General features: G+C 32.3%; 3 protein-coding genes across 3 annotated transcripts; 1 reads left to right on the forward strand and 2 right to left on the reverse strand.

The window, feature by feature from the left end:
* Positions 1-210: 210 nt before the first annotated feature.
* LOC131667452 (eukaryotic translation initiation factor 4E type 3-like) lies at positions 211-4239 on the reverse strand. Its single transcript, XM_058940873.1, has 6 exons — positions 4004-4239; positions 3518-3638; positions 3103-3210; positions 2880-3002; positions 2600-2699; positions 211-1964 (listed from the first exon to the last, which is right to left on the reverse strand). Exons 1-6 carry the CDS (start codon positions 4153-4155, stop codon positions 1927-1929), a joined length of 642 nt encoding a protein of 213 aa, XP_058796856.1. The 5' UTR covers positions 4156-4239; the 3' UTR covers positions 211-1926.
* Positions 4240-4397: 158 nt separating this feature from the next.
* On the reverse strand, positions 4398-6220 carry LOC131667451 (transmembrane emp24 domain-containing protein eca). Its single transcript, XM_058940872.1, has 4 exons — positions 5953-6220; positions 5649-5869; positions 5310-5456; positions 4398-5235 (listed from the first exon to the last, which is right to left on the reverse strand). The coding sequence occupies exons 1-4, from the start codon at positions 6089-6091 to the stop codon at positions 5086-5088; spliced, it is 657 nt and encodes a 218-aa protein (XP_058796855.1). The 5' UTR covers positions 6092-6220; the 3' UTR covers positions 4398-5085.
* A 136-nt stretch (positions 6221-6356) lies between these two features.
* Positions 6357-9137, forward strand: LOC131667482 (DDRGK domain-containing protein 1). The gene is made up of 3 exons (XM_058940912.1): positions 6357-6475; positions 6998-7261; positions 7572-9137. The coding sequence occupies exons 1-3, from the start codon at positions 6391-6393 to the stop codon at positions 8102-8104; spliced, it is 882 nt and encodes a 293-aa protein (XP_058796895.1). The 5' UTR covers positions 6357-6390; the 3' UTR covers positions 8105-9137.
* Positions 9138-12914: the final 3777 nt, after the last annotated feature.

Below are 12914 nucleotides of genomic sequence, written 5' to 3' on the forward strand. Positions count from 1 at the left end.
ATATTAAAAAGAGGTTTAAAAATTGCAACATTTTATACTTCCTCCCGAAATAAGTAAATATTTTTTAGCTAAGTAGCAAAAGAAAAAAAAATACTTTTGATTCAAAAAATTATTTTTTAGAATCACAATGATTTAACTTGTTCAAAAATTTAAAAATTTGAAAATTGGTTAAACGAGCCTAAATAGCTTCAAAGAGACAGGGTAAGGTTTCAATATATTATCAATTAAATTACACGAATCAAGTATAACATTGTGAAAGAGGATGTATTTTTTTTTGCGGGGGTATGCCCATAGCGTCAGATGGCAAAAAATGTATTTCAATTTGTCGACGACGCGGACACGAGAAGAGCGCGCCAAGGTGTAGAAGCAAGTTCGCGCGAATATAATTTAGGAGCAACTTTAACGGATACAAGATTCCTGAATTAAAAATTTGTTTTGATTTCCACGGATTTCGGCCAGCGCTCTCCGCGCGGCCTCTATGACGTCAATATTGGGACCAGAACAGCCGTAAAAACGTCGCTTCGGCGCCATCCTGCTTTCGGGCATCTGTCAGCAGCCAAGATTAATTTCTTGCCGAGCATTGAAGACTTAGCAATTCTCTTGTGCCGCCACGTCGGGACACTTTGAATAATTAATAAACAACTTGTATACATAAAGCTCATGATGGTCATTCCCATAAACTCGATAACGAGCTCTTGTGACTATTCGCTATTTCGCTTCAAGTAGTAGTAAAAGCAATTTTATAAATGTCAAGAATACATAATTGAAAGTAAAATATCTCCTGTGTATAGCGACGATGCGTAGTACATTCACTCGAGGGAATCTCCGGTCTGGTTGATCGAACATCAAACTGCTTATGTAAATCATTTCCTCATCTTTGCGTCGCTATTATACCTTAAAAAATATCGTATAATCCTTTTTTATCCTCTTTTTTAGACAACTATTTATTACATTTACATGCCATTTGCAATGCTGCTAATCTTTTCACACATTTTCATCACTTTGATTTTTGCCAATTTTTACGTTCTCAAACGATGACGAATTCTTACTAATGCTTTGCCGGTATAGAAAAGCACTGCAATATTTTATAAGAAACAAAATAATATCAATAATATCGATGACTATAATTTATTACTCTAAGCTTACGGAAATTTTGATAAAAAGCCCTATATGATCATATGATTAATATATATATATATATGTGCTCATGTTTGGTTCTCATAATTTGTTTACCAATTATTCGAAAAAGCACGTGTTACAAGTTGACAGATAGCTTATGATCATAAAGCTGTTTTTCAGTGTTATATTGCATTCCAGCTTTGTAACGTCACGAAATCGCTTTACCAATCAAACATATCTTAGTTTCGGAAATTCGACTTGGAGTTTGTGCTTGTACGACCGGTTAATTAATAAACGAAATTCTCGCTTAACATGCTGTTGGCGCCAGACGTAAGTCTATGATAATCTTTTTCGATTTCATGGTCACAATTAATGAGCTCTTCGTATGCATTGATACAAATATTTGCGTCGAATTGTGCGCGACTATATTATTTTTCACAAGGTTTTATATTAGTTACTTCTAAAACTATTTTTTTTTCAAATTGGTATGAAGTTTACTTTGATAATTAAAGTATATTTATACAATAACTAGGATGTTCGATAAAACGCTATATTTATCCACAAATGAGGCTTTATATAGTAGTCAAAACAGTTTTGTAAATATAAAAATATACTTCGACAATTTTTACACTTAATAACAAATATTATATGGTAATATAAAACTAAAAAATAAAACAGTAAAAGTATTTGATGATTACGAGAACATTAATTTGTAGTTAAGTTTTGGCATTCATTGCTTTAGAAAATATTGTTGTAATATTCGATTAACTTAGCTGCATAACAAGCAATTTTTGTATAAAACAGCACTCAGCGATGCCGGTTATATGCATGGTGTGATTGATGAGCTGAAATTTAATATTTTTCTGAAGAATATTGCAAAATTATAGCAAGGTCTGATCAAGCGTATTATCAATGGTTTTTAATTGAGGATATTCTCTTGAAAATCACTTTTTTCAGATTTCTCTCAAATTTTGAAAAGAAGTTTTTTTTCATTACCTATTCAGCGGTAAAAAAATTTGGCATAAATAGAACCGTATGTAAAAATGAGATATTCGTTTTTAAATTTTACCTTTCTAATGCGTATTTCATAGCTTCAGTTAATTTGCGTGGTACATTTCGTTCAATTATAAGTGTAATTTATTTTTAGATTTTTTATAAAACTAATGTTATTTTAGAAATCCCAAGGAATTAACTAAAATAATATACTTATATAGCCAAGTAATTTGTAAATAAGTTTACATGCTATGATTTTATCAATATTTTCATTATATCCGTGTAGTTAAATTATATTTTAATAAATGTGTCATCTTCTAGAGATTTTCAACGGAAAGAATATCGACTGACAATTAGGACGAAAATAAGTTTTTTAAGTTAACTGTTTCAAGAGAACGTCATTAAATTAATTTTTATTCAATAATTTGCCTTGAGAATTTTATGAATTCACCTCGAGCTCTGAATTATAAATTTTTATCATACTCACGTTTATAAAATTCTGCTAAAAATGTTATTTCAGGTACAAGGCTATGAACCTTTTCTACAATAGAAGCTTTCATCGCCAGTGAAGCATTAACATTCCACACCTGAAAATATGGCGATAATTCAAATTATTGTTAAGATTTAATTGACAATCATCAAATAGAAGTAAAATATGTTCTCATTAGACAATGTTACGCATAATCGAGATTAAAAATATGACGAGAGATTTATTATTGTTCGTTATAATTTACCAAATGAAGCCATTAATTACGTGAGCACATTACCTGGACGAGATCGTCTCGGTCGCGAATCGATACGCTGACGCCACATATTTCATCACCTTCAGCTAAGCTGTCACTAAATTGTTCACCAATTGCTGCAAGAATGACTTCCTTCCAGACAGTCGCCTATGCATAATAGCGTACATGAAAAATATTACATTAAATTATTTTCTCGTACGCACATATTGTATATCTGACTGATTCATAAAGATAAAATTCTACTCACCGTGTCACTTTTATGGCATTTGAAACGCCATGTACCGCCTTTCTGATTAATAGGTTCTTCCCACAATGGGTATCGGTCGTCTCTCATCAGGTGATAACTATATCGGATCTACAAGTTAATTTTCATACTCAATTATAAATACTTATGGATATATATAAAATATTCAGATAAATATAAATTATTGACGTATATAAATTAGGGGATATCGGAAATACGAGTTCGAAATTTGAAATACTTTTATTTCGAACGAACTTAATTTTCGAATACAAATTCGAAATAAGCAGTTTTTTAAATGGTATGATTAAACTACAGTATTAGAATTTTAGTATGCAAACTAATAAACAATGAATTGATATTTATCTTATATTGTTGGATGAAAATCTAAATCGTTTTCTTTTATAAGCGAAATACGCACCTGCATTTCATTAGCATTTGGGATGTGATTGAAAACAGCCCAAAAGCTTTGCACTGTACTAATTGTATAAATCTTTTTCAAATTTGCCTTGTACTCTTCAGTGGTAGTTCCGGAAATTGCTCTGTAATTCAATGAAAATATCACGAATGAAAATTAAAATGGCATTCTTTCTCACGATCTATGTGACTACACTGTAATCAAAACTTCGTATGCTTGATTCGAATAAAAATAATATGCAGAGTACGTTAACATTTCTAAATAAATGTTATTTTTTTCAATAATCATTTTAGAAATATAAACGAAATTTAAAAAATAGAATAAAATCGGTATAATGTTGGTATTGAAAACAGCTGGTATGTACGTCAAAACAATGTTTTGAAAAGTGACATTGCGCGCCATCTTAAGGATCATTTGATAGTTTGAAAAAGAACTGCTAGGAGCGTAGTAGAAACGAAAGAGGAGAATCCAAAAAATGAAACTACTTACTTATCTAGCCAAAAAGTCCATGGAGTTTGAAGAGGTATACCGACTTGATCATGCTCTTTGATATTGTTGACTACCTCACTGCTAAAAACTGGTGATTTCGACAGTATTTCCGCACATGAATTTTCTTTCGTTTTGCACTCCGTCGTAGCCATGTTGCAGCCAAATCTGAGAGCTTGATAGCCGTCTCGCTTTATACGCAGTTCGAGCTTGATTCACTTACACGCTTATTACGTACTTTTCTACGTGTCGAATTCCTATTAATTTCCTTTGTGTAAGTTGATGATGATGATGATAATGAGAAAATGAACGTTCAAATTCTTATCGTCATTTCATCTATCGCAAGTAAATTCTCACGATAAGTAATGTAATACAGAATTGTTCATTTTATTTATTTAAAGGCAACATAATTTATAAAATATAAAAATTAAAAGAATCTCGCGATTCTGCAATTTTCATACGATATATATACTATTACCTATATTTTCTTAAATATTTTACACTTATAGAATCGTCCCAGTTTTCCTTACTTATTACATTTTTAATTTTATTTAAATAATCTCTAATAGTTTTATTTAAGAAAAAAAAGTGAATTTTTTTGTTATGTCAACTAATATCTTTGTACAGATACTTTTTGATTGATTTTAAAAAAGTAACATCGGTAACTTTTCGTAATCTTATTGGATCATTTAGCATATTTATGTTGGCGCCTGTCAATTTGTGTTAACAATAATACATTTCAAATTAGCACACACAATTTATTTTAAGGCAAAAAGTATATTGTTGTTACTATCATTTCTTAAGGTTTTTTTAATTCATCTGGATTGTATGATGTATATGATACATGTTCAATAAACATATACATTAAAAATATAATTAGTTATTTCAATTACGCGTCTCACATGAAGTTAAAAAAAAATAGTGACGCCCATCATAGTTGATAAATTAACGATTTTCTTTTACATACAAACTGTCAAATATAACATCATTATAAGCAGATCATTATGATACTGCTACATACATTCAACGTAAACACCATATTTATTTGACAAAGTTTATCTGCTGCTTAAAAAAAAACAGAAAAACTACACTAGTTTTTTGGCTTCAAAGAAGCTCTTTAGATGACGCATTTGCCATCCTCCCATAACCATTAAAATGATGGTTTGAACGATAGACCACCATAGTACTCTACGGTTTGTACTTTCGGATGTTTGCCTAAATCTTTCTTCTCTATACTAAAATAAAATTGTAAGTAATTAATATTCAAAAATTATAAAACATTTTTAAGACATAAAATTTTAATATTTACTCTCTGATAACTTTGTTCTTTTGTAATTTGAACAACTTGATCTTGTAATTGTTTAATTCTCAATTGTAGTTCTGAGAGTTTTTCTTTTTGTGCAACTGTAGCATAATCAATAGCATGTTCACCAACTTGGATATCTAAATGTACCCTCTAGAAACAAAATATAATTTTAATATAAATTAAATTAAACTTAACTTATTGCATAATAAAAAATATGTCGTATCCATATCCAAGTCTTATTTGCTGCTTATATGTAGACTACTCATAAGCATACCTAAATATTTTTTTTCAAATAAACACAATATTTGATACTAAAAGTATAAATTAAAAAAAGTTATATACCAGTTGTCCACCACTGAACCATGCAGTACTGTTTGAGTACAAACATATTACATGTTCTCCAGGTGTGTGAGAGGTAAAAGATATTCTTCCTTCTGAACTGTATACTCGAGAAAGAACAACTTTATCATCAGGATCACGTACTTCAACATGCATTCCTATTCCAGGACTGCTTGGCATAAAACCTTGACTTCTAGGATCATAGAGTTCAACCTTGTAGTTGACTAGCAATTGGAAAGGTTAATTAGAATAATAATTCTAATCAAATTTTCACGTGAAATTCAATGGAAAATGACCTAAATGTTACCTAAAACTGTAGTTTCATCTGGAATTTCCTCAATGAAGCATTTACGTTCTGTTTCGCCAATGTGGAAATAGAGTCCTGATGTGCATTCAAAAATCACACTAAGGGTTAACAAATACTGCAATGTTCTTAACATTGCCATATTTATATATGAATTAAGGAATAAGTTAATCAAGAACTTCGAAATATATACAAATTATTATTAAATGAAGTATTAAATTCACTAGCCGATCAGAAAAGCACATGCAAAGACACACGTCATCTGTTTAGGTTGCCGACTCGACAATTGAAATTTTAATGTAGGTAGCAGCACTAACCATCAATTTGATCTTTATTTATAGTTCTACCTGAGATCCCAGAGATGTCAGCACCAGAATGATTACTTTGCTCCATCAATGTAGCAGAAAACTGTTTTTATTTTTTCTATTGATTATTAGTAACATGGAAATTGTTTTGTTAAGTGTTATTGCATGTCTACTTCTTGTTTTAATAATTGGAATCACATGGCTTACGAAACGAAATGCAAGTAAGATAATATTTTCAATGTTAGACACTGGTTCTAATTATAAACATATATTGAATAGTAATTATTTCTGACGTTAGCAGTGGTAACCTCAAAATAATAGTTTAACAGATGTTAGAATAGACTTGAAAATACTTCAATAAAAAGAAAATTTCTTGTGAATATTCACGTATTGCACAAGTGTCTGTATTACACTTTCATTCTGTCTATGCAAAACTTCTTTTTGTCTTTGTATTACTAATAGCAATCATTTCATCAATTTATTCAGATAGTCTGTATTAAATGTTTTGATAGATTACACTGCATAATAGAACTAAATATCAATTTGTAGGAAATACCGTATAATAATTGAACAATTTTTGAACATTATGAAAAAGAAGAAAGCAAGAGCAAATGTTGATGCTAGTTACTGATAATAGTGACTGTTTTGGTAGAGCTTTAGTTATATTTGAAAATCAGTAAAGTGAAAAGGGATTTCAAGTGATAAATAAAAAAAATTAAAATAATATATATGAAATGTTGTAGAAAAAACACAGCGTCAAAATGATGCGTCAGGTAGGATTCGTGGAGCACCGGTACGACGGGCCGCAGGGGTGCGTGGAGTTCGACAACGTCGACCTCGAGGAACAGTGGCTGCGGACGTAGATCAGCTGCAACACGAAGATATCGGTAGCAACAATGAAGCCGACGAAGCTCTCGCAAGCGAGTTAGCCGATGTAGGCAAAGTAGGAGCCAAGAAACGTGCCAAATTAGAGGCCAAGGCTGAGAGAAAGGCACAGCGCGAACAAGGTACATATATGCTAATTTAATCTGTTTCTTCCGTTAACTAGCTATAGTCTTCTTAGAGTTTTTTCTCAATTTAATAGTTTTTCTTAAGGTTTTTCTCAATGCAAAGCAGTGAGTCGATGGTATTGATTATTTAAAATATTCAAAATTCACACCGGAAAAACAAAATAAATAAAACATCCGTTTGTTCAATAATAAATAATTATGTACTGATGAAATAAAAAATATGAGAATGTCAGTACAATGTAATCTACGTGATATAAAACTGCTTTGCGGTTGAAAATTTCAAATAAGTTTTTGGTTTTTTTTATAGAGGAGCGCGAGCGTGAAGAGCGTAAAAAGTGCGAACAGCAGGAACAAGAAGAACGAGATAGGCAGAGTGCGCGTGAACGTGAAGAGGAAAAGCGGCGGGAAGAAGCGGAGAAAGTTGCTCGAGAAGAAAAAGAAAGGCGCGAGCACGAAGAGTACCTAAAACTCAAAGAAGCCTTTAGTATCGAAGAAGAAGGATATGAGGAAAAAGATGAAGAACAGCAAAAGAATCTGCTGCAAGAGTTCGTCGACTACATAAAGCGTAATAAAGTTGTTCTTCTCGAGGATCTGGCGCAACAATTCAATTTAAAGACTGCTAATGCCATTGAAAGGGTACAACAGATGCAGGCTGACGGCATTCTCAGCGGTGTTATTGACGATCGAGGCAAATTCATTTATATATCTCAAGTAGAGTTGGAAGCTGTCGCTAAATTCGTTCGGCAGCGCGGTAGAGTCAGTATTGCAGAATTAGCTGAACATTCAAACACATTGATAAATCTCAATCCAGGACATACTTGCAATGCTGTTGAAGCCTAGTATTTTTATTAAATAGACGTAATTTGTTGTGAATTATTGTATTTAAGTTTTATATTGTTTCATAAACATAATTTTTTCTTTGTAAATGGTGTATTTATTATTTTCATAAAATTTTATATTATGTAAAATTATTACAATTCACGTCATTATTTGTAATTAATTTGATTAGTAAAAATCCGCCAAAAACTTAGATTTTCGGAGTGAAACACAGGCCACTTATCTTAATATGCGAGATAAGAACTACACGATCATCGACTTGTGAAAATGAATTTGCTACTTTCTATTTTCAAAGATTGTTATTCCAGAAGATTGTTATTTCAAAGATTATGATATTCCAGAATGACACAAGTATTTTCATTAATTTTTATTTTAAGTAAATGTATACTTATAGTGAAAATATTTTATTATTCAAAATCATATAATTATTCTTAAAATATTTAAATGATGTGTCAAAAATTTTAAACATTTTTTAATACTGTGGGGAAAGTTTCCCTGCATGATCAGCGAAAAGCGACCACTTAAATTAATTGAAAAAAAATTTACCCAACATGTTCAATTAAGAAATTCTCATCTGGTGTACTTTTCCTATTTTATCATATGGGTTAGATAAATGTACTATTCTGTAAATGATGTAGAATCTATAATAAGTTTGCAATCCATTTTGCCGTGTCTGCACTGCATGATTATATAATCCTTGCAATCCAAAAATAAAAATATAGATCGATAGATTTTACTGATAAAGACTGTGAATCAATTTTAGATCGTGCTGACTATTATAGATTCTTCAATAATAAATGTTTAAAAATGTTTCAAAAACAATATTTTTTAGGTTTGGAAATTTAGTTACATGATTCAAATATTTTTGAAACATCATTTTCAAACATTTATTTTTAAAGTAATTAATATATATAATGATCTAAAATTGATTTCTACTTTAATCGATAAAAACTATCAACTTATATTTTTCTTTACGAATTGCGAGCACTACTCGCAGTTACATCTTAATTTACATTTGTTTGAAATTTATGGAAGGGTAGGCTTTAATAGCTACTGAATTTACAATTCTTTCATGGTCATTAAAGATACATCTAATTCCACACTATACTTACAAAAATTATAGATTTTAATATAAATTAAATTAAACTTAATTTTTTGAATGTTAAAAAATATGTTGATGACTAATTCGTCCTCCATGTATTTCACCATAAGAAGAAATTTTTTATTTTATTTTAGAAAAACAACATAGGATGCTTCTTTAATGCAAAACTTTGACAAAATAAAGTTTTTTTAGTTCTGCAGCGATTGATTCATTAAATAAAATAGGTATCGGTGCATTCCAAAGTTATCAACATCAATGCCTTGAAGCGACGCCGTTCCACTAATACATCTTCTATAATTTTTTCTCTTCAATATTAAGATTTCAAATTTGATAATACATTCTTGGAACATTGAGAAACAATGAAGTATTTAAAAAAAAATTAAATTTTGAAAATTTGTAACAGACTTTCGACGATTCGATTTGCTCATTTCATAACTTTCGAGATTAGAATTTTTTATAACCAGTCAAAAATACTTATCCGTTTGTGAAAAAAACTATTAGAAACTTGACGACTAAACAAGTATTCCTGAATTTTTTTTATTTAATCCATCGGTAACTTTTAAAATGCAAGAAAGTTGAACTGGTGAAGCACTTGTTTTGTTGTACGGAGCTTTCTGACGGTTACTGAAGTAACTGATTGCGAATAAATTACCTCTAAAATATTTTTGCTAGTAATATTGTAATAAACTTACGAAATAAATGATTACCCTAAACGGTGGATTACTTGGCTCGTGGGTCGATGAAGAACGCAGCTAATTGCGCGTCAACTTATGAACTCAGGACACATGGACATCGACATTTGGAACGCACATTGCGATCTTCAGATACGAATCTCGGACGAGCCCTCAAAATTTAATAAACTCACGTAAATAATGAAAACATCTTATATAAAAGAACTTTAATTGAAAAAATCAACATATAAGAATAATTCTATTGGTTAAATCAGTTTACTCAATCAACTCGTAAAACTGACTAAAAAGAATAACAACAAGATGTTACTAGGCGTTGTCCTTGGTAATTAACAAAACAATGTTGAGAAGAACGACGAAATCTATATTAGTTAAAACAATATATTTTAATATAAATTAATATATTAGTTAAAACAAGCAAATTTATAGACCTCTTCAAACTACTTAATTAAGATAAGACACTTTGAGGAAATCTCCTTAAAGTGCTCGTTTTATTTATGGTATTTTGGGGAGCTCCGCGAACTTTCTCAAAATTCTGTAACTATATTTTACAACTGGTGGTAATAATCACCGAAAAGTTTGTCATCACATTTTGAAAAATCTCTTGAAGTCCTATCGATTACACAGACACCCAAAAAAGTGGTCTTTATCAAAAACGACATACATATATTCTCATGTATTTTAACACGCCAAATTCGAACACACATTCAGTTTAACCCAACCCTAGCACGTCAGGTTCAAGGGCATTTGAAAGTCAAATTCGAAAAAAGTCATTTAAAAGAATTTAACTAGTATTTCTATGGTTTTAAGAGTTACTCAATCTGAATTGGTAGTCTATTTGATCTCATTATGTCTGCATCAAAGTCATTTCAAGGTAAATTGTGCATATTATGGAAAAGTTAAATTTTGACTACAGATTTTGAAAGTACTGAAAATTTAACGTTAAAATACAATAGTTTTTTTTAATGACAACTTCGAATGTCATTTCAAGGTCACTGTATGTTGATATATTGTGAATTAGTATGACAATTCTAAAAATACAAAAGTATGCCTTTATGGAACTAAGCAACTACGCAGATGGATCAATAAGTATGTACTCGTGTTTGAAGATAGGTGGGATAGCTAAGATTAGCATGTGGGGAATTTAGATGGCTTGAGCCATAGTCAGAAGTTATCTATCCCCTCTCTTGCTCGTTCCCCTTAAGTCAAAGAATACTCCAGCGTTCGCTCCTCTTTTTCTGCGTTCAGTAACGTTCTGTCCGCCGACTTGAAGGGTCGTCTCAGAGCAGTTATCGAGTAGGCAGCGACATTGTTAACTCTGATCTAATAAACATTCTTCTCTTTTTCAAAGAGGACGTAATTATTTGTCGAGCCCCCTTTTTACTTCCCACCGGACCACGCTACATCAGTGTATCTGTATTCCAACTCGGTCGATTTTCGCGCCAAATACCCATACTGGTGACCCCGACCATAGGAGGAACTCTTCCAGGAGTGGAGGCAGAATCTTTGCCTTTCGGACTGCCGCATCATTGCTATCGGTTCGCAATCGTCGCCACTGTGGATTTCACATTAGAAGTGACCTTTGCATTTTCGCAACTTCGTCGAGTTTCATCGAAGAATTTCAGCCGCTATTCAACTGATGGCATTCTCGCCGCATCCAGTTACTGCTTAACGTCTGGTATTGTCGGTGCATCGGATATCTCTCCGAGTTCTGCTACTCCTGTTCCTGTACTTCAGTCGCGCATCAGTGCGCCTTTCATCGTCCAGTTACATTGTCACATACCGTACTCCTAAAAGCCCAAATTTTGCTCGGGAAAACCCGATAATATGGTTCTCCTAAGCTGAAATTATCTTGCGAAATGCACAAATGACAGATTCAGCTAGAAAAGCGGAGTTTATTGCAGAGAAGCTCAACTCAGATTTGCTTGCTAATCTAATTTCTTTTCTCGAATAGATCCCCAGATCTTCTGATCTTTTTGAGCATGTTAGAACAAAAATTATTTTATATTTCGGTGGGTTGAAGGAATCTCGTCTCAGGCAATTGTTACGCGGACAGGTTTAACCTGAGGGCAACCCCTTCCTTATTCTAGACAGGATTAAATCATTAAGAACCACCTGTGCCGATAACGTTCTCTGCTCATTCTTTCTCGATCAACTGACTTCTTAATGCTGCGCAGTGCTTTCCATCACTGAATTCAATTATGTTACTTCCATGACCGAGGCCGCCAATAAATTTATGGAAGGAAATTCTCCTAATATTTCTCAGGTTTTTGCTATTCAAATGAATTCAGATGTACTAATTCTTAAACTCATCGGTGATGTGGCTCGTTTGTCAGCGAAAATTAAAGCCTTGAAATTTAACCATAGTCGCTCTCAATCTACTGGTAGACAGAGGCAACTTTTCAGCGACAAAGGCAGCGATAAGAATTGCTTTTACCATAAGCAATTTGGTAACAAAGTCAAATTCTGCAAAGAGAAATGCTCTTGGAAGACTTTCAAGGCAGAAAACTATGTGCCCTTCCTCGCATGGAGGCAGCGATCCAGGGCATACCCTCTTTTATTGATACTGGAGCTGAAATCTCCATAGTTCGTAATGATGAGCCCTGTTCAAAGGTTTCCAATTTTCAGCTTTATTTTGTCAATGATTCTCCAATTCAAACCTTTGGAAAAAAAGATCTAACTCTTAATCTCAGATTCAAACGTCCTTTCACATGGAGGTTCAAAGTCGCGGACGTAGCCTACCCTATTATCGGTGCCGTCTTTCATCATAGTCTTACTGTTGACCTGCGCCATCGACCATTTTTCCAACACTTTCAGTGTTGGTTATGTCATGTTTACAGAATATTCTCGGGTCAGTGTTCTCAAACCTAATTCAGATATTTCGAAAGTTCTAGGCGATTATCCCGAGGTTACAGGTGCTAATCTTGTTAACCCTATAACTTCCATTGACATTTTGCACTGTATTGAAACAACTGACCCTCCAAACAATGAAGCTTAAAGCCGCCTAGGCCAAGTTTGACGT

The sequence above is a fragment of the Phymastichus coffea genome, unplaced genomic scaffold, assembly GCF_024137745.1.
Source record: "Phymastichus coffea isolate CEN01 unplaced genomic scaffold, Cenicafe_Pcof_1.1 PCOF00066, whole genome shotgun sequence".
NCBI lineage: Eukaryota > Metazoa > Arthropoda > Insecta > Hymenoptera > Eulophidae > Phymastichus > Phymastichus coffea.